At 46.2% G+C, this 27351-nt stretch overlaps 1 protein-coding gene across 1 annotated transcript in view; it reads left to right on the forward strand.

Moving 5' to 3' along the window:
• LOC141094226 (uncharacterized) overlaps positions 1 to 27351 on the forward strand; it is a 754752-nt gene that overhangs the window by 479469 nt on the left and 247932 nt on the right. The window contains exons 5-6 of the mRNA XM_073580034.1: positions 1900 to 1997; positions 2189 to 2279. Of these exons, the coding sequence (XP_073436135.1) occupies positions 1900 to 1997; positions 2189 to 2279 (189 nt within the window). The remainder of the gene's footprint in view (positions 1 to 1899; positions 1998 to 2188; positions 2280 to 27351) is intronic.

Below are 27351 nucleotides of genomic sequence, written 5' to 3' on the forward strand. Positions count from 1 at the left end.
CATCCTGCCGAATACCGCAAAAGATCAAGAGGTGGAAACAGCCAAGGGTTGATATAATGCTATTTATATACAACAGTAACCTTTAAACAATTAGAGTTAGTAGCTATGCAAATTAACAGTAGAGAACATAACAGCAGGTTTAGAATAAACAAGAAAGTCTTTCACTAGTTAACGTTAGTGTCCTTCTCACAATGGTGGTGTGCCAAGTCTTGGGAGTCACAACTTGAATTCTCACCTAAATTTCTGGTTCTAGCAGGGGTCACTGGGTTTTCCCGCTAGGCCACAAATCTCTTCCTGAAATAGTGCATTAAAGCCCGTTGAACCTATAACGCACCAACCGGCCCCCTCCCAGCCTGTACTCCTAATCCCAGCTGATCCCAGTACCATTGATGATAGCTGGAAATAATTGCCCTGCTCACGCGCACCGTTCCTCCTCAATTGCAGGCGTGCCTCTCCTGTAGCATTCTCTGCATGGGTCTTCTCGGCTTGACCGACGGAACTTTCTCAGGCTCATGGCGGACAGGATTAGTTGTCAGCTCTTACAAAAGAGAAAATGATAGCACAGCCAGTGGTGGAGGTGCCGCTGGTAGGTTCCCAAACCGTGGAATATGGTATAGAAGACCGGGCACATGCTCTTAAATACAGTGAAGAATTTTAATGTGCAATACATACAGTAGTCACATCACAAACTTTTCGGTCTGTCAAGACCTTCATCAGTGTGCAATAGAATGGGTATGGTGGAGGCACGACGTTTTCCTTATATGGAGGATCAGAGAGAATGTGAGGGGGTCTATCTAGCCTCGGGAAGCAGTATCCACTGCTTGTCAGAGTGGCATTAAAATTCTTCACTGCATTTAAGAAGGTGTGCCCGGTCTTCTATACCATGGTCGTCAGCTCTTGACAGGCAAAATCGAGCCTCGGAGACTTGACCAGCACAGTACGCAGCTTCTTGCTATGACGAGTGTAAGCACTTTTTGGGGATATCTTCTGGGAAATACAGACCTTGCCAGACAGTGACCAACATCTGGGTGGCGTAGACTCCCCGCTGAGGCCTGCCACACTGGTATTAGCAGTGTCTCTGGAGAATGTGTACCCCCTTCCCTGGTGCCAGATATCCTTGTGGATGGGCACACAGGGCTTTTATATCAGGGAAGTCTTTCCTGTGGGTCACCTGATCCAGTCAAGCACACAAGGTCACTACCCCTGCCAACCTTCCAACATACTTTGGTTCCATATGATTTTGGCTGGGCAGCAGATGGCAGCATCTCCTCATCAATGGTACCTCCTGCACGAGTTCTCCAGATATGTCATGGCTTCTTTTTCAAACATCATTCTTATCTATGAGAATAACAGATGGACAGAACTGGAGAGGTGAGGACTCTGGAAATGTCTGTAGTGAGATTTTATTAATGTGTCTCTCCATAACCAGGATTACACACTAGTGAAGAAGACCTCTAGTGAGCGCTGTCAGGACCCTGTGTATGAGGGATGGGGAAGACCCCTGAGCTCAATAACGGGGCCTACACCTCACTCCCTGAAACATGAGGACATCAATGCCCAGAAGATCCTAGAACTTCTGTACAAGATGATTCAGCTGCTGACTGGAGAGGTGACACTGCTGGGAATGCTGGGACATTATACAGTAACACTATGAAGGGATCTGGGGGATGACGGTATTATTGTATGTGTCAGGTTCCTATACGGTGTCAGGATGTCTCCGTCTATTTCTCCATGGAGGAGTGGGAGTTTTTAGAAGGACACAAAGTTCAATACAAGGACATCATGATGGAGGTTCCCCAGCCCCTCACATCACCAGGTAAGAGACAGGACTAAGTACACACGGCCTATAATTATCTGTATGTAAAGAATGAATTCAGTCCCTGTATGTGTTTCCTCCAGATCTATCCAGTAAGAGGACAACACCAGAGAGATGTCCCCGTCCTCTTCTTCCACAGGACTGTAACCAAGAAGATCCCAATGTTCCTCAGGATCATCAGGTAGATGAAGAGAAGATGTCATGAGATCTCCCCTATGATATGTAGACGGTTGTGAAGGTCTTGTGCTCAGTCTTGTTTTATCCACCAGTATTATATGTTCTATACTTATGTAATGAGAATGGTGGAGGTGGTTGGATTAGAGCTTATGTGACTTATCCATGTGTCGGTGAGTTTTACAATATTTGTTTCAGGGTGAAGATCTGACCCATATTAATACTACAGAGACATATGTGAGGGGTGAGGAGCGGTGTAAAGAGGAGATTCCCACATATGACTGCCCTGGTGAGTAGTGACCACTAAATGCAGAGCAGTCACATATTCTACTGTAATTATATGTTGAATTTCTAGCGGCCGTATTGGTCCTGGAAGGACAGTCCAGTGAGAAGCCAACCATTTTGAGGTCAACAAGAAATATGTAGGCAGATCAGGAAAGGATTTAGAAGTAGGCTCTGGTAATAATCTACTCAAAACTGGGTAGTAACTTAGCTCTGGTAATAACAGATTGGCTAATTTGACTCTTACACAATGAACTAAGTGACCCTGTGAATTTAGTGCAGCATCTCCACCAGCGCACCCATGGGCTATATTGCGAAGGCTGGTTAGAAAAGTTACAGTGCAGGAGCATGCCAGTACAAGAGCATTACAGAGTAGTCATAGTGAGACGTGACATGGCAGCACATGAAGTTCTATGTACAAAGGTGTTTCTCTATACCTTCTGTACACAACTGATTATTGATACCCTACTTTACGTGATGTTTGTTGGATGAGCTCACTTGGGAAGAATAAACATCTTGATGCAGAAATGAGCAAAACTTTTTTGAAATGACCATACTAGTGAGAGAATAAAGATCATTTATTCGGTCGTCCATGACAGCACCACCTGAGAGAGGGGATCCGCCCTCCAGGAACAGGAAATCCTACAGATACATAAGGGCGGCACCTCTCCCACGCATCAGTTGGTTTCCTGTTCCTGGAGGACAGGATTCCCTACAGATCATGCCATCATGGGTGAGGAATCCCCAGGCCGGCTGTCCGACTCAGGTAGCGGGGGGGTCTCCTACCTCGGGCAGTGCGGAGTCCCCGCATAGGGTTCCACGTCAGTGTGCGGGGCAGGTGGGTGCGGGGTCCGGCGGATGCCTGTCTCCTGGGCCGGCGCCGGCGGGTAAGTATGGCCTCTCCCCCCCCGGATCCCGATCCTTGTTCCGGCTGGTGCGGTCTCCCCTCGCCTGGGTCTGGGGCGTGCGGCTGCGCCTCAGTGGCGTCCGGTGGAGCTCTGTGCATCAGCGCCGCCATGGCGCTGGTGGCCTGCGCGTCCTCGCGCACGCCCGGACCGGAAGTGACGCGGCGGGCCGATGGCCGGCGCGTCCTCACGAGCGCCCAGACCGGAAGTGGCGGGGCTGGTGGCCTACGCGACGGGGCCGGTGGCGCCAGACCGGAAGTCGGATGCTGGCCCGCTTTCTCCCCGTGTGTCGCCGGGCGGCGCGGGTGCAGGCAGAGCGGAGGGGGCGCTGCACGCAGAGGGATGGACGTCGGAGAAGATGGGGGGGGGGGGGGGGCGAGAATCAGCCCCTTGCCACGTCACCTGCAAACCCGGATTACCGGGGGGGAAGAAAAAGGGCACAGAGGCACTGCCGAGCGACTTCAGCTCAGGTGCAGGATGGACGAGTCGGAAGCTCCCGTGCTCCAGCTGGACAGAGAGCAGGAACGTACCTCAGAGAGGTCCCAAACCAGCTCCCAGCAAAAGAAAATACAAATTGGACAATCAGGCCATAGAAGTTCCTCCAGGCCGAAGGATCCAGCTGCCCCATACCCCCCCCCCCCCCCCCCCCCCCCGTGATCCGGTACCTACGCCTCCTGGTCAGGGTAAGAGATCTTCGTGAATGTGCCCTGACGCAATGTTCCCCTTATGTTTTCCGCCTATAGGGAAAGAAGTGAACTGACAAGGCAAAAAACAGGGAATGCACCCTTAGCAAATGGCCCTTGCCGGATGCCTACCCTAAGAGGCTGTACCAGTCATGCATACGGCAGACGGTAAAAAAAAAAAAAAAAAAAAAGGGGGGGGGCGTAGTCCCAAAAAAATTACAGGCATACCTCCTTACTCTGTCCCCCCTCCTGTAGGTGGCGGGAAACCCCTGACTTCGCTACAAGTCTAAGGGAAATAATCAGGATGGAGGTTAAAGCCCTGAAATCCGTACCCCAGGTGGAGTCATCTAGGAAGAGACAGAGAGCGAGTTTCTCAGGGTCAGGCTCTTCAGCAGACCCTAGAGGGAATGAAGACTCCTCAGAGCCCTCCGCGTCTGCGTCCTCTTCAGAGGAAGACGCCAGCCGTTTCTGCCTAGGTCTGGAACAAGTGGACAAACTAGTCAAGGCAGTCACGTCTACCATGGGGGTAACAGAAACCGAACCTGAACGGTCAGCACAGGACCTAATGTTCGGGGGTTTAGACCCCAGGAAACGTAAGTCGTTCCCGTTAAACGACAAGGTCCAAAATTTGATTAATAGAGAATGGAGGAAACCAGAAAGAAAATTCTCTCTACCACCAGCCTTTAAATGGCGATATCCTTTTGAGGACCCTGTGGTGAATAAATGGGATAAAGCCCCGAAATTGGATGCAGCAGTTGCTAAGGCGTCCAAAAAATCCGCTATTCCCTTTGATGACATGGTCGCTTTAAAGGATCCGCTGGATAAAAAGGCGGACTCCTACTTGAAAGGCACATGGGAGATGTCGGCTGGCGCCCTGAGACCGGCGGTCGCAGCTACCTGCACGGCCAGATCTATGATGGTCTGGCTGGACCAGCTAGAAACGCAGTTAGAGGACAGAGCCTCGAGGGAATCTATCTTAAAAACCCTACCTACCATCCAGGATGCGGCAGCCTTTTTAGCCGACGCTTCGGCAGACTCCGCGAGAATGGCGGCCAAGGCCGCAGGGCTATCAAATGCAGCCCTACGGGCTGAAATGCTGGCCCGGAGATATCCAGGCCAGATCCTGGCTGTGCTCCATTCCGTGTGAGGGGGAATATCTATTCGGACCAGTCCTAGATGAACTCCTGGAGAAGGCTGGCGACGATAAAAAGAAATTCCCTTCTCTGCCCACCCCTTCCTATAGACGTTCCTTTACTAGGAAGAGGTTTTTTTGGAGGAGGTCATCCAGGGACCGGGGCAGATGGGAAGATAAGAAAAGAAAAGGTACCGGTTTTATGTTTGGAGGGGGACACCAAGAAGCATCCCGTGAGACCAAGAAACCTCCCCAATGACTAGAGGCCCCGGTGGGAGGTAGAATATCGGCCTTCTACCAAGCCTGGTCGCGGATCTCGAACAGTAACTGGATCCTGGGGTTGGTAACCTCAGGCCTAAAGCTCGAATTTGCCTGTGTCCCCCAGAACAGTTTTAGGGTCACCCCGCTTAGGTCTTCCTTGGCGGAACAGACTGCCCTAGAAACCGAAATTGTTTACCTATGTCAGAAGGGAGTACTGATAAAGGTACCAGAGGCGGAGAAGGGCGAAGGCTTCTACTCTCCCCTATTTTTGGTCCATAAATCAGATAATTCCTACAGGACCATATTTAATCTGAAAGCACTCAACAGATACCTGGTCATTCGACCTTTCAAAATGGAAACGATCAGTTCCACAATAAAATTGCTGTTTGAAAATTGTTTTATGGTGGTGTTGGATTTAAAAGACGCTTATTACCATATACCCATCTATGCGTCTCATCAGCGTTTCCTTAGAGTGGCAGTTCATTTGGAGGGGTCGTTACAGCATTTTTAATATGTCGCCCTTCCCTTTGGCATAGCAGTCGCCCCCCGGGTGTTCACTAAGGTTATAGTGGAAGTTATGGCCCATCTACGGGAAGCAGACATCCTAGTAATCGCCTACCTGGATGACTTCCTTATTGTAGGCAAAACAGCAGTCCATTGTCTGGATCAATTGCAAAAAGCAAAATTGGCTTTGGAACAGTTAGGGTGGCTATTAAACATTAAGACGTCCCGTCTACAGCCCATGAAGGTCCAGCAGTTCTTGGGCTTAATCCTCGATTCGCAGAATCAGGAATGTCGTCTACCACCCGAAAAATTGGTTCGCCTACGTCAGCAGGTCTTGAACGCCTCCAATAGCCCTACCGTGTCTCTCAGGAAAGCAATGTTCCTCCTGGGTTCTCTCTCATCCTGCATCCCCACGGTCCGGTGGGCCCAGTTCCATACAAGGGGGCTACAGGGTGAGGTTTTACGCCATCAAAAGATCCTGGGCAGTTATCTAGAAGGCCAGTTGACTCTATCCCAGCACACTTTGAGATCACTTGAGTGGTGGCTAGACGAGAACAATCTAGCCAGAGGGGTACCCTGGGAATATAACATAACCCGGGTAGTCACCACAGACGCAAGCCCTACGGGTTGGGGGGCCCACATGGGGGAAATGTTGATCCAGGACCTGTGGGATGGCCATCAGTTGGGAATGTCCTCCAACCTGAAAGAGCTAATAGCCATAGAGTAGCCAGTTAAAAACCTTCTTCTGTATCTACTGGGTCGCCATGTTCGAATATTCTCCGACAATCAGGTCACCGTGGCTTACATCAACCACTCGGTCCAGGCCTCTGATGGAGGTAGCAGAACGGCTGTTCCAGTGGACAGAGCTACATCTCCTGTCTAACAGCTCTGCACATAAAAGGAAAGGAAAACACCACAGCAGACTTCCTAAGTCGCAACCTTCTAAAGCAAGGGGAATGGTCCTTTAAAAGCGTCCATCTTCAACCGGATAGTACAAAAATGGGGGCAGCCAGAAGTGGACCTCTTCGCCACCAGAGAGAACAGGAAGGTGCCTCAGTTCTGCTCCCTGAATCCCAGGGAGAACCCTCTGGCAGTAGATGATCTTCTAATCAAATGGGACTTCAGGCTAGCATACGCCTTCCCTCCCCTGGCTCTACTACCCCTGGTGATGAGGAAAATCAGGAAGGACAAAGCGAGGATTATAGTGATCGCCATGTTTTGGCCCAGAAGGGCATGGTTTTCATGCCTGAGGACCATGTCGGTATCCGACCCTTGGGTCCTACCAAACATCCCAGACCTCCTGTCCCAGGGCCCAGTTTACCATCCTTGGGTAGCTGGCCTACATCTGACGGCGTGGATTTTGAGCAGGCACTACTAAAAGAGAGGTTTTTCCCCGGCCCTAATTAACACCCTGCTTAAAAGCAGAAAGCCGGTTACAACCAAAATCTACGTGAGGATCTGGAAAAGATTCCTTCAGAGCTCAGGGGTAGTAGCTGGACAGTCCACTCCCATAGCACAGATCTTAGAGTTCTTTCAAAAAGGTCTGGACATGGGACTCTCCACCAGCACCCTTAAGGTACAGGTGTCGGCTCTAGGGACACTGTTCAACTGCAACATCGCCAGTAATCATTGGATCAATAGGTTTATTAAAGCAACAGGCAGGTCCAGACCAATGGTGAAAAGTAAATTTATGCATGGGATCTAAACCTAGTTCTTACGGCCATGACAGAGGCCCCCGTTTGAACCTATATCATCAGCTTCCACGAAAAACCTGTCCCTTAAAGTGGCTCTCCTGGTAGTGTTGACATCAGACCGTAGAGTGAGTGACATCCAGGCGCTATCTAGACTTTATCCTTACATACAATTCAGGGATGACAGGGTAATTCTTACACCCGATCCAGCATACCTGCCTAAAGTAGCCTCCAGTTTCCATAGAACTCAGGAGATAGTTCTTCCATCCTTCCTCCCTAATCCTACGAATGATAAGGAAAGGAAATTACACACGCTAGATGTTAGGAGATGTCTCCTAGAATACCTGACAGTTACCGACCCCTGGAAAAAAAAAAATGCCTTATTTATTTCCTATCAGGGCACTAGAAAGCTTTAGGGCTTCAAAAAGTTCGCTAGCGAGATGGATTAGGGAGGCAATTTCTTTAGCATACACCTCAAAAGGCAAATCGGCCCCTGGCAAGCTGAGGGCGCATTCCACCAGGGCCATGGCAACCTCTTGGGCAGAGAGATCGGAGGTTTCGATCGACCAGATATGTAAGGCAGCTACTTGGTCCTCCCCGAGCACCTTCTACAACCATTATAGACTAGACCTGGGTGCTTCCTCAGACCTCTCCTCTGGTGTCAGGGTTCTGCAGGCTGTAGTCCCTCCCTAAAGTAATTATTACTCTCTGTAATTCTCTCAGGTGGTGTTGTCATGGACGACCGAATAAAGTCGTAATACTCACCGGTTAACGTTATTTTTCGGAGTCCATGACAGCACTCATATATTCCCTCACTTTATTTTATTTAATTGGGGTGTGCACTTCTTCCTCTTATATGAACACGGGTAATTAATAGTCGTGTAGAGTATTGTATATAAATTATGCTATTAACCATTTTGGTCCTCTTGTGCTCTGTAAACCAACTGATGCGTGGGAGAGGTGCCGCCCTTATGTAGCTGTAGGATTTCCTGTTCCAGGAGGGCGGATCCCCTCTCTCAGGTGGTCTTGTCATGGACTCCGAAAAATACCGTTAACCGGTGAGTAACTATGACTTTTTTTTATCTCCGCTGCATTCGGCTGTGAGTGGGCACTAGGCAGCATAATAACACTGTTAACCTGCAGATTGACTACATAGTTGCAGGTTACGGGTGATGGGTTCCCTTTAGCATAGCACAAAAATGCACCAATAAAAATGCTCACAACCCAGCTGTAGAATGGGTTCAGTAGCTAATAGTATGGGAAGGGAAGCAAAAGACCAGATAAAGCCATACACCTGACAAATGCTATTGAGAACTCTATTAGAAGTGGAAAGGAAGAACAAAGACAAAAGAATCTAATAAAAATATTGGAGAAAGAGAAACCTATCACAAACTAAAATGTTTCTATACTAATGCACAAAGCATGGGCAACAAACAAGGAGAATTGGAACTACTAACACAGGAAAAGAAATATGATGTCATTGGAATCACTGAAACTTGGTGGGACGATACACATGATTGGAATACAAGACTAGAAGGATACAACTTATTTGCAAGACACAGACTTGATAAACGAGGAGGAGGTGTCGCATTGTATATTAGAAACGCGTATATCTGCACAGAGATTGAAGCTTCAGTGACTGGGAGTTCTGTGGAAACTGTTTGGGTAAGAATACAAGGACAGAACAATGGAAAGGACACCATTGTAGGCATTTACTACAGGCCGCCTGTGCAAGCTGAAGATATGGATGAACTCTTTAAGCATCAAATGGCCAAGTTCTCCAAAAAATATGACATAGTTGTCATGGGAGATTTCAACTATCCAGACATTTGTTGGGAATCTCTCTCAGGCAAAACTAACAGGTCATGGAAATTCTTATCCTCTCTTGCTGACAACGTTATTTTCCAAAAGGTAGGGGAGAAAACAAGGGGAACTGCTACCTTGGATCTAATCCTTATAAACAGGGAGGAAATGGTTGAGGAGGTAAAAGTGGCTGGGACCCTAGGAGGTAGCGACCATGCCATTTTAGAATTTTGGATAACTAGAGGAGGAAGACATGTGAAGACTCAGACGTCAAGGTTAGATTTCAGAAAGGCAGATTTTAAGGGATTCAGAAAGAGAATTGGAGGGATCCAATGGCTGGATATCCTTAAAGACAAAAATGTCCAGGAAGGATGGGAAATCTTGAAAAATGAAATTCCCAAAGCACAATTGTTAACAATTCCGAAAAGAGGGAAGAATAGGAAGCATTTAAGGAAACCAGGATGGATGAACACAGAACTTAAGCACATGCTAAAAAGGAAGAATATAATGCTGTCTGCAGAACCTGCAGGGCACAAATCAGATTATCTGAAGCTGAAAATGAATTGAGGCTTGCAAGAGATGTCAAAAGCAATAATAAAGGATTTTGGGGATATGTCAAAAGTAAAAGAAAAGTCAAAGATGCTATAGGATTTTTACAGGATGAAAATGATGAAATGGTAAGACAGGATGTTGAGAAGGCTGAACTTTTAAATTCCTATTTTGCATCTGTTTTCTCTCAGAAAGGAAATGTAACATCTATCTATAAACAGAAAGATAGTGAGGAAACACTTAGCTAACCTAAATGAATTCAAGTCTCCAGGTCCAGATGAATTACACCCCAGAGTACTGAAGGAGATAGCAGAAGAAATTTTTGAACCCCTCTCCATAATCTTTGAGAATTCTTGGAGAACAGGAGAAGTCCCAGAAGACTGGAGAAGAGCAAATGTTGTTCCTATCTTCAAAAAGGGGAAGAAGGTGGACCCAGGCAACTATAGGCCGGTGAGTCTGACTTCTATACCAGGAAAGATCTTTGAACAAATTATTAAACAACATGTATGTCAGTACCTGGATAAGAATGAAGTGATTAAACAGAGTCAGCATGGGTTTGTAACTAATAAGTCATGTCAGACTAACTTAATTTCCTTCTATGACGGTATCACTGATTGGGTGGATCAAGGAAATGCTGTAGATATAGTATATCTTGACTTCAGCAAAGCATTTGACAAAGTCTCTCATACAATCCTTATTGAAAAAATGACTAAGCATGGAATGGACAAGGCAACTGTTAGGTGGATTCATAACTGGCTTAGTGATCGGACCCAAAGAGTGGTCGTAAATGGCTGCACATCCTGTTGGAAGAATGTCTCAAGTGGGGTACCACAGGGCTCTGTCCTGGGCCCTGTATTGTTCAACATCTTTATCAACGATTTAGATGAAGGAATTGAGGGTAAACTGATTAAATTTGCTGGTGACACAAAGGTAGGAGGGATAGCTAATACTAGAGAAGAGAGACAGAGGATTCAAAAAGATATAAATAAACTGGAGAAGTGGGCAGCAACTAACAGAATGATTTTTAACAGGGAGAAATGCAAAGTACTACATCTGGGCAATAAAAATGAAAAAAGCATATACAGAATGGGAGGAATAGGGCTAAGTGACAGCACATGTGAAAAAGACTTTGGTATACTAATAGATCACAGACTGAATGAGTCAACAGTGTGATGCAGCAGCAAAAAAGGCAAATGCAATTCTAGGATGTATTAACAGAAGCATACAGTCTAGATCACGTGAAGTCATTATTTCCCACTACTCCTCTTTGGTCAGACCTCATCTGGAATATTGTGTCCAGTTTTGGGCACCACATTTTAAAAAAGACATCAACAAACTGGAGCAAGTTCAGAAAAGAGCGACCAGAATGGTGACCGGTCTGCAAACCCTGTCTTATGAGGAAAGGTTGCAGGATTTGGAAATGTTTAGCTTGCAGAAGAGAAGACTGAGAGGAGACTTAATAGCTGTCTACAAATATCTAAAGGGCTGTCACATTGTAGAAGGATCAACTTTATTCTCATTTGCACAAGGAAAGACTAGAAGCAATGGGATGAAACTGAATGGGTGGAGACACAGATTAGATATTAGAAAAAACTTTTTGACAGGGTGATCAATGAGTAGAACAGGCTGCCACGAGAAGTGGTGAGTTCTCCTTCAATGGAAGTCTTCAAACAGAGGCTGGACAGACATCTGACTGGGATGATTTAGCGAATCCTGCTTTGAGCAGGGGGTTGGACCAGATGGCCCAGGAGGTCCCTTCCAACTCTACGATTCTATGATATGGTCCCACATCCTTATATATGCTCCCTCATCCTGGTATATGCTCCCCCAGCCTGGCACATGCTCCCCCAGCCTTGTATGTTCTCCTCCAGCCTTGTGTATATATATCCCCCATCCTATTATATGCTCCCCCATCCTGCATGCGCTGCTGCTGTTCTATACATACAGTGGGGAAAATAGTATTTGGTCAGCCACCAATTGTGCAAGTTCTCCCACTTAAAAAGATGAGAGAATCCTGTAATTGACATCATAGGTAGACCACAACTATGAGAGTCAAAATGAGAAAACAAATCCAGAAAATCACCTTGTCTGACTTGGCAAGATTCATTTTGCAAATTATGGTGGAAAATAAGTATTTGGTCCTTAACAAAAGTTCATCTCAATATTTTGCTATATATCATTTGTTGGCAATGACAGAGGTCAAACGTTTTCTGTAAGTCTTCACAAGGGTGGCACACACTGTTGGTATGTTGGCCCTTTCCTCCATGCAGATCTCCTCTAGAGCAGTGATGTTTTGGGCCTGTCAATGGACAACACAGACTTTCAAATCCCTCCAAAGGTTTTCTATGGGGTTGAAATCTGGAAACTGTCTAGGCCACTCCACTCATCTTTTTAAGTGGAAGAACTTGCACAATTGGTGGCTGACTAAATACTTTTTCCGCCACTGTACGTACAAACAGCAAAAAATAAACCTTTCCCTCGTTCCCCTGCTGAGCACTGTCTGCGTTAAATATTTAAAGGGGTTGTCCGGGCTTTTCACATATTCTCAGTACATATCTGGGCTGCAGAATTATGACAATAAGTAATTTACTTCCTGTCACTAGTTTGCACGGTTTTCTAGATATTCTGAACAGAACGTCCAAGGCGGGGGGGGGGTGTTATGGCATTGAAATGAGAACTAGTTGTAACCTCCTACTCTACTCCAAACATGCCCTCTATAGCTACAGGCCCTCCCCGTCCACATGAAGCAGCCCTCCTCACACAGTAACAAATTGTCCCCCTCCAGCAGCCTCAGTGCAGAGAGCAGAACCATCCAGCTGCTCCTCCCCCAGACACACACTGAACAGTTATCTATGGAAAGTGAATCTAGTGAGGAAGGAAAATAGTCCTGTATTCTGGGCCACTCCATGATTACAATACATAACTCATTATCAGAAAATCAGTGTATGTGTGAGCACTGTGTCTCTAATGACACAAATACTGATGGGAGCAGCCTGTCCAATCAGCAGCTGTAACAGTGTGAAGTGTTGGGGGGTGTATGTATGTATTGTGCTGCTTTCACAAATACAGGATCACTGCTGTGTTCTTTCCAATGCTGGAATAATGATAAAGATGAGTGCAGTTTACTGCCAGCCAATGAGTGGGCAGTGGGTGGTGCTGGCCACTGGAGTTTGGTGGAGCTTCGCACATACACTGCACCAAATCTGCTGCTGTGTGAAGACATCAGTGACACAGAGCTGTCTCATTCACACAGCAGAGGCTTTGTCACACAACAGATTACATCAGTGACTGCCATCCCCTGTGCAGAGTAGAAGCTGCAGACCCCCATCACTGGCCATCACACAGTCTGTTCTCACTGCTGCCAGCAACTTGGGACAGTGAGGGAAGGAATTACTGATATGAGTTATGTATTGTAATCATGGAGTGGCCCAGAATACAGGACGATTTTCACTCCTCACTAGATTCACTTTCCATAGATAACTGTTCAGTGTGTGTCTGGGGGAGGAGCAGCTCTCTGCACTGAGGCTGCTGGAGGGGAAGAATTTGTTACTGTGTGATGAGGGCTGCTTCATGTGGACGGGGAGGGCCTGTAGCTATGGAGGGTGGGGTTGTTGCTATAGAGGGCATGTTTGGAGTGGAGTAGGAGGTTACGACTAGTTCTCATTTCAATGCCATAACACACACCCCCAGGACGTTTCTGTTCAGAATATCTAGAACGTGCAAACTAGTGACAGAAAGTAAATTACTTATTGTCATAATTCTGCAGCCCAGATATGTACTGAGATTATGTGAAAAGGCTGGATAACCCCTTTAAATTTTGTTGAAGACACTGTGCAAATTTGTCTTCAATAAAATAGCCCAGAGATCACGCCATGTGCAGGTGCTGACTCCGATCCAACGCTCCTCCAGCCTCACCGGAGCTCGTGGTATGTCCTCAGTAATCGGTCAGCGCCTACGCATACTGCAGTCTCCAGCCCCACACTCCTCCTCCATCCTCGTCGTCCTCCCTGTCACCTCTATTAGGGTGTGTGCACATGCTGCGGATGCTGCGCGGATTTTGCAAAATCCGCAGGTAAATTTCGGGTCAAAAGACCTGCGGTTTATCACCTCTACAATGCAGGAGATGGTAAACCGCAGCGGAATCCGCAGAAAGAATTGAAATGTCAATTTTTTCCGCGGATTACAAACCACAGCAAATCCGCGTGGAGAAATCCGCACCGTCTGCACTGCGGTTTCCATTTCCCATAGGATATTATGGTACTGTACACCGCAGCACCAAAACCGCTGCGGATCCGCAGCAGAATCCGCACACACCCTTAATGTTGGATGCGTCCTTCTGACTCCGGCAACACTGCGCAAGTGCAGTCTACCGACTTTGAACAGAAAGACGCATTCAACACTACATTATACATACAATCATGGCCGAATTTTGTCTGGCCCGGAGACACTTAGGGTGACCCTACGTCCCCCATTATAATAACCAGTAAAGGCTAAGTATACAACTGAGAGCTGATATTAATAGCCTGGGAAGTTCTATGGGTATTACCCCTTTTCCCAGGCTATAAACATCAGCCCACAGCTGTCAGCTTTCCCTCTGTTATAAAAATTAAGTCCATCGAATTTTTTCAGAAAAATAATCATTTAATTAAATACATGTACAGTAAACTGCACACGCATTGTACTAATTATATATGTGACTGACATCTTTATATCTATCTGTTCTATTATGTCAGTGTAGGGAAGGTGAAAATGAGGATGAATGAACTCATGGAGATCAACATCCAACACTGCGGAGACACCATCACGTGTTTCTCAACGCAGTGATTCTAGAGCACTGCCCCCATCCCTTATGGGAAATATGCAAAACATGCAAAACAGAAGCCGCGGAGACACCATCACATGTTTCTCAACGCAAGCAATGACCAGCCAGGTCTTTCCCCGGGAAGGAACAACCACGGGAAGGGCAGTCTCCAATGAAGGAAACCACCTATGCCAAAACATGGTATCTAGAGCACTGCCCCCATCCCTTATGGGAAATATGCAAAACAGATGTTGATCTCCATGAGTTCATTCATCCTCATTTTCACAGTCTTTTACTAGGCATTGCTCCTACCAGCCAGTTTCCTACTCCACACTGATGAGGGGCAATACCCCGAAACAACAGATGTCTGTGGATGGATACCATGTTTTGGCATAGGTGGTTTCCTTCATTGGAGACTGCCCTTCCCGTGGTTGTCCCTTCCCGGGGAAAGACCTGGCTGGTCACGGGGGTGGTCCTGACATGAATTACCGCAGTACACGAGGCCCCGGGGAAAAGCATACCGTATTGAAGACTAAAACTGACCAGCAAAAGTGCTGATGGTGTACGGGCCTAAGGTGACCACAGTGTCTGTGCTGACTCGATCGTCACTCAGTGAAAAAAGGGACGGTACGTGTGTTTACGTCCCTGGTGGAAAAGTACGGTGTGGGTAGCGAGGCCTGGAAACGGAGGCCTGTGAAGGTATTATGTGTACTGCTGAGGCCGTCAGTCGAACGCTAAGGAATAAACTTGGACCTGTTGTACCCAAAACCTGCCTCCATCTTTAGTCTGTGACGTCTCTGCGCGGTATATAGAGAGACGACCCCCCCCCCCCAGCCCACGACCCTACATCGGGTCCTGCTGTGATTTTTACTGTATACGGCAAATTAATTGCCGGCTTTTCATTAACCGGTCTATCTATATATGAATGTATGTATACAGTATATATGTGTGTGTGTGTGTGTGTGTGTGTGTGTGTATGTATGTGTGTGTGTGTATATATATATATATATATATAATATATACACAGTACAGACCAAAAGTTTGGACACACCTTCTCATTCAAAGAGTTTTCTTTATTTTCATGACTATGAAATTTGTAGATTCATGCTGAAGGCATCAAAACTATGAATTAACACATGTGGAATTATATAATTAACAAAAACCACCCCCCCCCCCCAGCCCGGCCCACGACCCTACACTTGGCCTAGTCGGCAGGATCGCCGCCGCTAATACGATATCTTCTGGGGCAGACCTGCCTCTGAAGAACAGAGAAGGACTTGGACTGCTTTGTTTGGATTGAAAATACCTGTGGATTACAAATTGGTAGCGCTGTGCAAGATGGCGGTGTTGCTCCAACGCAGGAGAGAGGTCCGGGTGTTTGCAGCCGTTCTGGATGGTGTGGGACCCCCTCCAACGTACTCCTGGGGGAAGCAATATGAACCCGGAGGCTGATGCTCCCACATGCTGGACCCAGGCCGCTGGGTGGACAAGTCTGCCATCGCCCCACCGAGGGAAAGATTGACTGCGGCTGCTTGGTGCCATTTGATTGCTGTCCACCGGATGGGATGCGCCGCTGTGGTTGTCGAGGCATCGGGCGCCTGGAGTGGCGATGGTGTCGGGAGATCGCGCCTCGCTGGAAGACTTATTCCTCGGAGTCACGGGCAGACATCCGGATCGCGGGTGGAGAAGCAGAGCCATTGCTGGTCCCGCGGAAGCGGCCGCCAACGTTGACAGCAGAGTCCCTCCCCGCGGAACCCCCGAGCCTGGAGGCTAGCATCGCCGGACGGCGGGGTGAAGGACGGAAACCGCAGGAGGAGCCGCGGGATGTTATGTCAGAGGCTGCCATGCCGGGGAAGGCGAGAATTCCCCCAGCTCAGCCGGCGGCTCCACAGGCGGCCCCCACCACTCGGCCGCAGCACGTGGCCTCCTCCGTTCCTGAAAGCCTAGCTGCGGAGGGCCCTACGGTTTATGCTGAGCTGAGCAAGGCCCCTGTTCACGAACCACCCCGTCCGGTGGCGCCAGTGCGGAGTCTGTCCACGGAAGGCGCTAATGCGTTCCCCCTGCCAGCAGCGACTTCGTCCATGAAACCGGCCGCTGCTGCAACCCCGTTTGCAACTATGGGTGCGGCCTACCCCGCGGCTGCATCTGTGACGTCACCAAAGTCGACAGCGGGATATTTGTCAGGCTCTGTGGCCTATTCGGCAGAAATTACGGCTGCCCCTCCCCACCGCCCGGCCCCAGTGGCTGCTGGGCCGCTGACATCTACGGCCGCCTCTGCCCCGCACTCGACCCCGCTGAGTCCCGCCCACTGGACTCCAGGGCCTACTCCAGACCCTCTGTTTGGGTAGCGGAGGTCATTAAGAAGAAAAAAGCCAGGGAGCAGGAAATATGGAACCTGCTCCATGCAAAGGGAGAGGCTGGCATGGTGGCTACACGATCCTTGGGACGGCTTGTCTACACCAACATACCAAAGGGGTATGGGTTTATACGAGACCTTGCGACCGGCCAGAAAGTGTACATCAATGTGGCATCGATCCGCCATGGCCGGGCCTTGCAAGAGGGGGACTTGGTGTCTTATTATAAGGAATATTGTCCCCGCGGCTACTACGCGGTAGCCGTGCTCGCTGAACCCGAAGATCACGAACCCCCGTAGACAGGACTCTAAAGACACTCCTTGCATCCCGGGAGTTCCACGGCTGTGGGACTCCTCGCTACCGTCCACCAGAAGATAGCGTGGACTGTCGGGAATCCACTGCACTGTTATGCAGGTCATTGGGACAGTTTGCGTCAAGGGTAAAAAAAAAAAGTGTGTTTTTTTGGTATAATTGTTGAAGTTAGTATGCCTGACATGGCGGGGATGCATAAAAAGAAAAAAGAAGTGCCTATGTTAAAGGAAGGAGGAGCGAGCCTGTTAGGTTTTGTGATGGTTACAAGAAACAGTAAATGAAAAAAAACATGTGCTATATTATAAAGTTTGGTTTAATGTGTAATATGCATAAGAAAATTTCAACAGGTCTGGGTATGGGGGTCTGTGTGACTGAAGGAAGTGTGAGACCAAAGGGGTCTACGAGATGAGAGGGTCTATGTGTCCGAGACGCCGACCATGACTTGTTACCAAGATGAAGGTAAAGAGATGGAAGATGTGAGACGGACAGAAGTCCCGAGTCAGGTCCCTAACACCACAGACATTCCCAAAGAAGAAAGCGGACACTGACAATGATCTGGTAGGTGTAAGGCCTCGATCATGGCGTATCGGATAGTGAAAGGTGATGGAAGGGAAGAGTTGGGGAAGGTACACGCCGTAGAGAGAATCCGGGTGTACCTAGCCCAATTTGAATGATGTCATGTGGCGTGCGCGCTGGCGAGTGGCAGTAGGCTGCTCGGAGCATGGTGCTCCCGGTTTGGTTTGGCCCCTGCAGATAGCGGGCCTGGCCCAACAACTGATCCGACAACAGATGGTAGGAGAAGTGTCAGAATGACAAAGGTAGGGGTTGTGATTGTCGGGGACGACAATGGACAAAGGACGGGGATTGTAGGGAAGGTGACCTGACGGACGGACTTGTCAGCAAGTAGGAAAGAGGGTTTGCACATTTTAGGCTGGTTTCACATTTGCGTTAAAACAACGCTGCGCCCTGCGTCGTTAAGCCCCGCCCCAAGCCGGCTCCCTGCCCGCCCCATCCGGGATCACCGCCTACTTTCGCATTTGCACGCATGCGATCAGCGCACCCTATCTTTAGCATAGGGTGCGCAGATCATGCGCTGCCAGTGTGAAAGTAGCGTGCTGCGCACTTTTGACGGTGCGCCGTGCGCGCCGAAATGCAACATGCTGCATTTTGGCGCTCACGGCGCACCGTCAAAAGTGCGCAGCACGCTACTTTCACACTGGCAGCGCATGATCTGCGCACCCTATGCTAAAGATAGGGTGCGCCGATCGCATGCGTGCAAATGCGAAAGTAGGCGGTGATCCCGGATGGGGCGGGCAGGGAGCCGGCTCGGGGCGGGGCTTAACGACGCAGGGCGCAGCGTTGTTTTAACGCAAATGTGCAACCAGCCTTAGACAGCAGTTATGAAAGTGGGGAAACAGCTAGGAAAGTGTAGGTGACGTGCAGTACCTTGGGTTGACCACTAGATGGCAGGGAGGAGTGTAAGTTCAGGACTCAACAGCAGCTTAGGGCTTTAGAAACCGTTGGTCATGGGGGGCGGAGTTACAGGGAACCGGGAAAGTATAAATTTGACAGGAGGGTTCCAGAAAGTTCCAGTCCCCGGGAGGTGCTGAAGAGACAAGGAGTCTGTGACAGTGTGTTTGCTGTGAGGAGAGCCAAACCAGGGGACTGAGGAGAGTGAAAGTCAGGGGGGTGGTCCTGACATGAATTACCGCAGTACAGATGATGCTCAGTGAAAAAAGGGACGGTACGTGTGTTTACGTCCCTGGTGGAAAAGTACGGTGTGGGTAGCGAGGCCTGGAAACGGAGGCCCGTGAAGGTATTACGTGTACTGCTGAGGCCGTCAGTCGGACGTTAAGGAATAAACTTGGACCTGTTGTACCCTAAACCTGCCTCCATCTTTTGTCTGTGACGTCTCTGCGCGGTATATAGAGAGACCACCCCCCCAGCCCACGACCCTACATCGGGTCCTGCTGTGATTTTTACTGTATATGGCAAATGAATTGCCGGCTTTTCATTAACCGGTCTATCTATATATGAATGTATGTATACAGTATATATATATATATATATATATATATATATGTATGTGTGTGTGTATATATGTATATATATATACACAGTACAGACCAAAAGTTTGGACACACCTTCTCATTCAAAGAGTTTTCTTTATTTTCATGACTATGAAAATTGTAGATTCACTCTGAAGGCATCAAAACTATGAATTAACACATGTGGAATTATATAATTAACAAAAAAGTGTGAAACAATTGAAATATGTCTTATATTCTAGGTTCTTCAAAGTAGCCACCTTTTGCTTTGATTACTGCTTTGCACACTCTTGGCATTCTCTTGAATGAGCTTCAAGAGGTAGTCACCGGAAATGGTCTTCCAACAGTCTTGAAGGAGTTCCCAGAGATGCTTAGCACTTGTTGGCCCTTTTGCCTTCACTCTGCGGTCCAGCTCACCCCAAACCATCTCGATTGGGTTCAGGGGTCTGGTGACTGTGGAGGCCAGGTCATCTGGCGTAGCACCCCATCACTCTCCCTCTTGGTCAAATAGCCCTTACACAGCCTGGAGGTGTGTTTGGGGTCATTGTCCTGTTGAAAAATAAATGATGGTCCAACTAAACGCAAACCGGATGGAATAGCATGCCGCTGCAAGATGCTGTGGTAGCCGTGCTGGTTCAGTATGCCTTCAATTTTGAATAAATTCCCAAAATAAGTATACTTTGAAGAACCTAGAATATAAGACATACAGTATTTTCAGCTGTTTCACACTTTTGTTCATTAAATAATTCCACATGTGTTACTTCACAGTTTTGATGCCTTTAGAGTGAATCTACACTTTTCATAGTCATGAAAATAAAGAAAACTCTTTGAATGAAAAGGTGTGTCCAAACATATATATAATTATACACAGAGAGAGAGAAGAATATTTTCTTGGAAAATACGTGTAAATGACAGAATTACTCTGTGTCAAAGCTCATATTAAAATCGTATTGCAATCGGATAGCAATCACATGGCATACAGATGTCAATCGGCTGCTAAGTGTGAAAAATCCGATTGTACTCGCATGAAAATAGCATGGCACTTGCATGACACTAGTCCTACGTTTCTGCACTGAAATTGGAATTTTTTCTTCACGTAATGGGTATGAGCCCTTAACACCTAATCCCCTGAAGCCATTGTCCCCTGTAAGCAAGCAAAAATAAAAGACAATATCTCACATGTCCAAAGTTGAAAGAATCCAGAGTTTCCACCGCTGTAATCCATCTGTGTGACATTTGCTCATAATAATATAATAATCTTTTATATAGCGCCAACTTATTCTGCAGCGCTTTACAATTCAACAGTTCATTTACAACAGGCATAACAAAGTAAATGGATAATGCAAAGATATTGATGACCCTGTAAGAGCTAACAATCTACAATGTGGTGAGGGTGACACAAAGAAGAGTGGCTTGTTTACAATGATGGTCCAGTCATCTTAAAGAGCTGGGGAAAATGACTACCTGCAGCAAGAGCGGGCCCATGAACTGTGCTGACCTCGGTGAGAGCATCGCAGTTCCCCGTAAGAAATCATGTTGCAACGAGTCAGCTTATCAACGTGAGCGGTCACCTCAGGTCAGCGCTCATGCTTTTGATCAAATGTCGCACAAATGGATAACGGAATGGGACACTTTGGATTCTTTCAACTTTGGACAGGTGAGGTGATGTTGTTTTTTCATTTTTGTTTCTTTACGGAGGATAATGGCTTCAGGGGATTAGATGTTAAGGTGATTACAATGTGATTTTTTTTTTTTTTTTTATTTTATAATTAATTTTACTCTATGTAGACAGCAGGGGCTGAATATAACTCTCAACATTGTCCCCTGCTCATGCTGATCACAGACAGAGCAAGGTATATAATGATGTGAGCTCTCTTCAACACCCGTCGTTGATGATCAGCGTGAACAATATCGCTGATTTCCAGGTGCCAGTATGTGTCACACTGATAACACACAGATGTCAGCCGTGTGTCATCAGTGTGCAAGACATTTTGCAGCCCGTGCTTCTGCTAAAAAACAGTCATGTCAGCGTGCCTTGCCCACAGCCAGACAGTCTGTGGAAACACACTGACATGTGCGCAGATCCATGCACTTAAACACGTAGACCCATTCAAGTGTCTCCGGTACATAGGAAAACTGTCATCACATGTACCGAACACACTGGCGTGTGAAGGAGGCCTTAAGGAGGTACTCTCATTTCCAAGATCCTATCCCAAAATATAGTAGATGTAGTAATAATAATAATAGCAAATACCTCCAGTTAGAAATGTGGTATAGTTTACCTGATTCTCTGTCACTTGCCCCATGTCCAGGGCATTGCAGTAGCTTAAGTATCCATGGTTATGACCACTAGCAACTAACAGTCACTATATCAATGGTAGCTACCATGTATACCTAAGCTAATGCAATGCTCTGCACATTGGGTGACCAACATAGCGAGTCAGAAGAACTATACTTCATATTTCCTAATATTATTATTACACCTACTACATATTGGGATAGTTGACCAGAGATGGGAATAACTCTTTAAAAATCTTACATGTTTTTATGGTGTATATTTTTATCTGTTGCTATAGATTGTAATGTAATAAAGCTTATTTTTAATCCTCCCTTTATTGCTTCAAACTTTTCTGCGTTTGTGTATTATGTTTGTCAATTGTACTTTGGAGGTTCAGCACCATGGGATTTGTGAACAGGTGGCTCACCACTGTCTTAGGTCATAGTTTCATTATACTTTGAGTTGTGCAGAATTATGTATATAGAAATTATAAAAAATATAAGGCATTTATATTGAAAAATAATAACATCAGTTTTATTCTTGGCAGGTGACTGTTGTGTCAAACCAGATACCTATGAAAAGCATGCCATTATTCCAGCTATACCTCCAGCCCTTCAATCAGTCACCTATTTGGATTCATCACAGACTGTTAAGCAAAATGAAAGCCGCAAAAGTGATGTTGAACATGAAATAATTCCCACAGAGAAGAAACCATTTACCTGTTCAGAATGTGGGAAATATTTTAAACATAAATCTAGATTGCTTACACATGAGAGAGTTCACACAGGAGAGAAGCCATTTTCATGTTCAGTATGTGGGAAATGTTTTAACGATAAGTCAAATTTGCATACACATTACAGAAGTCACACAGGAGAGAAGCCATATTCATGTTCAGAATGTGGGAAATGTTTTAACGATATATCAAATTTGCATATACATTACAGAAGTCACACAGGGGAGAAGCCGTATTCATGTTCAGAATGTGGGAAATGTTTTATCCAGAGATCATATCTTCTTAAACATCAAAGAATTCACACAGGGGAGAAACCATATTCATGTCCAGAATGTGGGAAATGTTTTATCCAGAGATCAGATTTTCTTAAACATCAAAGAATTCACACAGGTGAGAAGCCATATTCATGTCCAGAATGTGGGAAATGTTTTATCCAGGGACAAAATCTTAATTCACATCAAAGAATTCACACAGGTGAGAAGCCATATTCATGTCCAGAATGTGAGAAATGTTTTAGCCAGAGATCATATCTTCTTAAACATCAAAGAATTCACACAGGTGAGAAGCCATATTCATGTCCAGAATGTGGGAAATGTTTTATCCAGGGACAAGATCTTATTACACATCAAAGAATTCACACAGGAGAGAAGCCTTATTCATGTCGAGAATGTGGGAAATGTTATAGCTCGAGTTCAAAACTTGTTGTACATCAGAGAACTCATACAGGGTAGAAACTTTTTTTATGTGGGAAATATTCCTGGGAATCATCTTCATCATCTAAAAACTGATGAAGAGTGTGAAGGAAATAAATAATCGATAATTGAAATCTATCACACAGGAGAGAAGCCATATTCATGTTCAGAATGTAGGAAATGTTTTAACCAGAAATCAGATCTTCTTAAACATCAAAGAATTCACACAGGAGAGAAGCCATATTCCTGTCGAGAATGTGGGAAATATTATACTATGAGTTATGAGTTCAAAACTTGTTGCACATCAGATAATTCATACAGGGTAGAAACTTTTTTATGTGGTAATGTTATTCCTGGGAATCATATCTTCATAATCTAAAAACTCATGTAGAGTGAGAAGGAAATAAATCAATAATTGAAATCAGGCAGTAGAGTTACATTTAGTTGACAAACTGCTTAACCCAGCAGGAAGTACGGCGGCATCTAAAAATCACTAAAATTGACATCCCCAGGCCCGGATAGGATACACCCCCGAGTACTGCAGGAATTAAACACAGTCATAGACCATTATTTTTAATCTTTAAAGATTCCATAATAACAGGGTCTGTACCACAGGACTGGCGTATAGCAGATGTGGTGCCAATCTTCAAAAAGGGGACAAAAACTGAACTCGGAAATTGTAGGCCAGTGAGCTTAACCTCAACTGTGGGTAAAATCCTGGAGGGTTTTCTAAGAGATACTATACTGGAGTATCTGGAGAAGAATAACCTCATGACCCAATATCAACATGGGTTTACAAGGAACCGTTCCTGTCAGACTAATCTGATAAGCTTTTATGAAGAGTTAAGTTCTGGACTGGACCAAGGGAATGCAGTGGACGTGGTGTACATGGACTTTTCAAAAGCTTTTGATATGGTGCCACACAAAAGGTTGATACATAATATGAGAACAATGGGGATAGGGGAAAATATGTGTAAGTTGGTTAAGAGCTGGCTCAGGGATAGGAAACAAAGGTTGGTTATTAATGGAGCACACTCGGACTGGGTCACGGTTAGCAGTGGGGTAGCACAGGGGTCAGTATTGGGCCCGCTTTTTAACACTTATTAATGACCTTGTAGGGGGCATAGAGAGTAGAATTTCAATATTTCCAGATGACACTAAACTCTGCAGGGTAATCAATACAGGGGAGAACAATTTTATATTACAGGAGGATTTATGTAAACTAGAAGCTTGGTCTGATAAATGGCAAATGAGCTTTAATGGGGATAAATGTAAGGTCATGCACTTGGGTAGAACGAACAAGATGTATAATTATGTGCTTAATTGTAAAACACTGGGCAAAACTGTCACTGAAAAAGACCTGGATGTATGGGTGGACGACAAACTCACATTTAGTGGCCAGTGTCAGGCAGCTGCTGCAAAGGCAAATAAAATAATGGGATGCATTAAAAGAGGCATAGATGCTCATGAGGGGAACATAACCTCTATATAAGTCACTAGTGCGACCACACTTAGAATACTGTGTACAGTTCTGGTCTCCGGTGTATAAGAAAGACATAGCTGAACTGGAGCGGGTGCAGAGAAGAGCGACCAAGGTTATTAGGGAAATAGGGGGTCTGCAATACCAAGACAGGTTATTACACTTGGGGTTATTTAGTTTGGAGAATCGAAGGCTTAGGGGTGATCTTATTACAATTTATAAATATATGCGGGAACAGTACAAAGACCTTTCTAATGATCTTTTTACTCTTAGACCTGGGACAAGGGGGCATCCTCTACGTCTGGAGGAAAGATGGTTTAAGCATACTCACAGACGCGGATTCTTTACTGTAAGAGCAGTGAGACTATGGAACGCTCTGCCATATGATGTTGTAATGAGTGATTCCCTACTGAAATTTAAGAAGGGACTGGATGCCTTTCTTGAAAAGTATATTACAGGGTATATACACTTGATTCCTTAGGGTGTGTGCACATGCAAATCCGCTGCGGGTCCGCAGCAGTTTTTGCTGCGGTGTACAGTACCATTCCCTATGGGAATAAAACGCAGTGCAGACGGTGCAGATTTTTCTGCGCAGTTTTCCTGCGGTTTTGAAACCGCAGAAAGAATTGCAATGTCAATTTCTGCGGATTCCGCTGCGGTTTGCCATCTCCATTGTGGAGATGAAGAACCGCAGGCCAATCTGCAGGTAAAACCGCAGGTCTTTTGACCTGCAGATTTACCTGTGGATTTTACAAAATCTGCGCTGCCAAATCCGCACCCCAATCAGCAGCGTGTGCACGTACCCTTAATATTGCGTTGATCCAGGGAGCTAGTCTGATTGCCGTATGTGGAGTCGGGAAGGAATTTTTTTCCCCAATGTGAAGCTTACTGTTTGCCACATGGGTTTTTTTTGCCTTCCTCTGGATCAACATGTTAGGGCAAGTTAGGATAGGATATGGGTTGAACTAGATGGACTTAAAGTCTTCCTTCAACCTTAATAACTATGTTACTATGCTACTATGTAAAAGGGTGAAATGATATACCAGTATTGTAAGCACAAAGGGGCTTTTGCTGGAGGTAGATGTCACACCTGGTACCTCAGCTCTTGGATTCTCAGCTTAGGCTACTTTCACACTAGCGTCGTGCGACGCACGTCGCACGTTGTGAAAGTTTTGCCCAACGGGGGCAGCGGATGCAGGTTTTCAACGCATCTGCTGCCCCATTGTAATGTCCGGGGAGGAGGGGGCGGAGTTTCAGCCGCGCATGCGCAGTCGAAAATGGCGTACATGATGCACCAAAAAACGTTACATGTAACGTTTTTGTGTGCGTCGCGGCCGCCAAAACACGACGCATCCTTCGCACGACGGATGTGATGTGTGGCAATGCGTCGCTAATGCAAGTCTATGGAGAAAAAACGCATCCTGCGGGCAACTTTGCAGGATGCATTTTTTCGCCAAAACGACACATTGCGATGTACGTCGGCCGACGCTAGTGTGAAAGTAGCCTTAGGGGGATGTCAGCAAATGGTCTGTACTAGAAGGAATATCTCCTATTGTCTGTATAGGAAGGCACAGGTATTTGAAAGGGCACAACTTGGCTCATCCATCCATTCAGAGATGGTATCTTTAAACCCCTTCCCGATTTGCGCTCTATATACACGGCACCACAGGAGCTGTGTTTCTGTAAACTGCAGTATAGATATGGCTCTGTGATCAGGTAGATCAGCGATCTGTCATTATACAGCTGATGTGCCATCCGGGGACAATGTAAAAGAGTAGAAAAAAGTTAAAGGGAATCTGTCACCTATTTTTTCGCATATAAGATGCGGCCACCGCCATCAGGGGCTTATCTACATTCTGTAATGCTGTAGATAAGCCCCGATGTAACCTGAAAGATAAGAAAAAAGTTAGATTATACTCACCCGGGGGTCCGGTTCGATGGGTGTCGCGGTCCGGCTCCGAGTCCTCCCATCTTCTAGCGATGACGTCTTCTTTGCTTCCCGTCGTGGCTCCAGCGCAGGCGTACTGCTCTGTCCTATTGAGGGCAGAGCAGAGTACTGCAGTACGCAGGCACCGGACCTCTCTGACCTTTCCTGGCGCCTGCACACTGCAGTACTCTGCTCTGCCCTCAATAGGACAGAGCAGTACGCCTGCGCTGGAGCCACGACGGGAAGCAAAGAAGACGTCATCGCTAGAAGATGGGAGGTGCCGGACCGCACCGCACCGCCCCCCTGGGTGAGTATAATATAACTCGTTTTTCTTACCTTTCAGGTTACATCAGGGGCTTATCTACAGCATTACAGAATGCTGTAGATAAGCCCCTAATGGTGGTGGCCGCATCTTATATGCGAAAAAATAGGTGACAGATTCCCTTTAATAAATTGTAAAAAAAATAAAGAACAAGAAAAAGTAAAAATATTAATCCAATAAATATATTTATGTAAAGATTAAAATAAAAAAAAGTACACATTTGATATTGCCCCTTCTGGAACGACCCGACCTATAAAGCTGTCCCACTAGTTAACCCCTTCAGTGAACACCTTAAAAAGAAAAACAAGTAAAAAAACTATGCTTTATCATATTGCTGAACAAAACATGGAAAACAACACGATAAAAAACCCCATAACCTACATCTTGTCCTGCAAAAAAAACAAGCCGCCATACGGGTCCGTCAGCAGAAAAATAAAAAAAGTTATAGCTCTCAAGATAAAGCGATTCTTTTTTTCTATAAAATAGTTTTTATTGTGTAAAAGCACTGAAACATCAAAAATATAAATGAGGTATCGCTGTAATAGTACTGACCCGAAGAATAAAACTGCCTTATCAATTTTACTACATACGGAAAGGCATACAA

The sequence above is a fragment of the Dendrobates tinctorius genome, unplaced genomic scaffold (genome assembly GCF_039654945.1).
Source record: "Dendrobates tinctorius isolate UK_male_01 unplaced genomic scaffold, ASM3965494v1 ptg000063l, whole genome shotgun sequence".
In the NCBI taxonomy this organism is placed as follows: domain Eukaryota; kingdom Metazoa; phylum Chordata; class Amphibia; order Anura; family Dendrobatidae; genus Dendrobates; species Dendrobates tinctorius.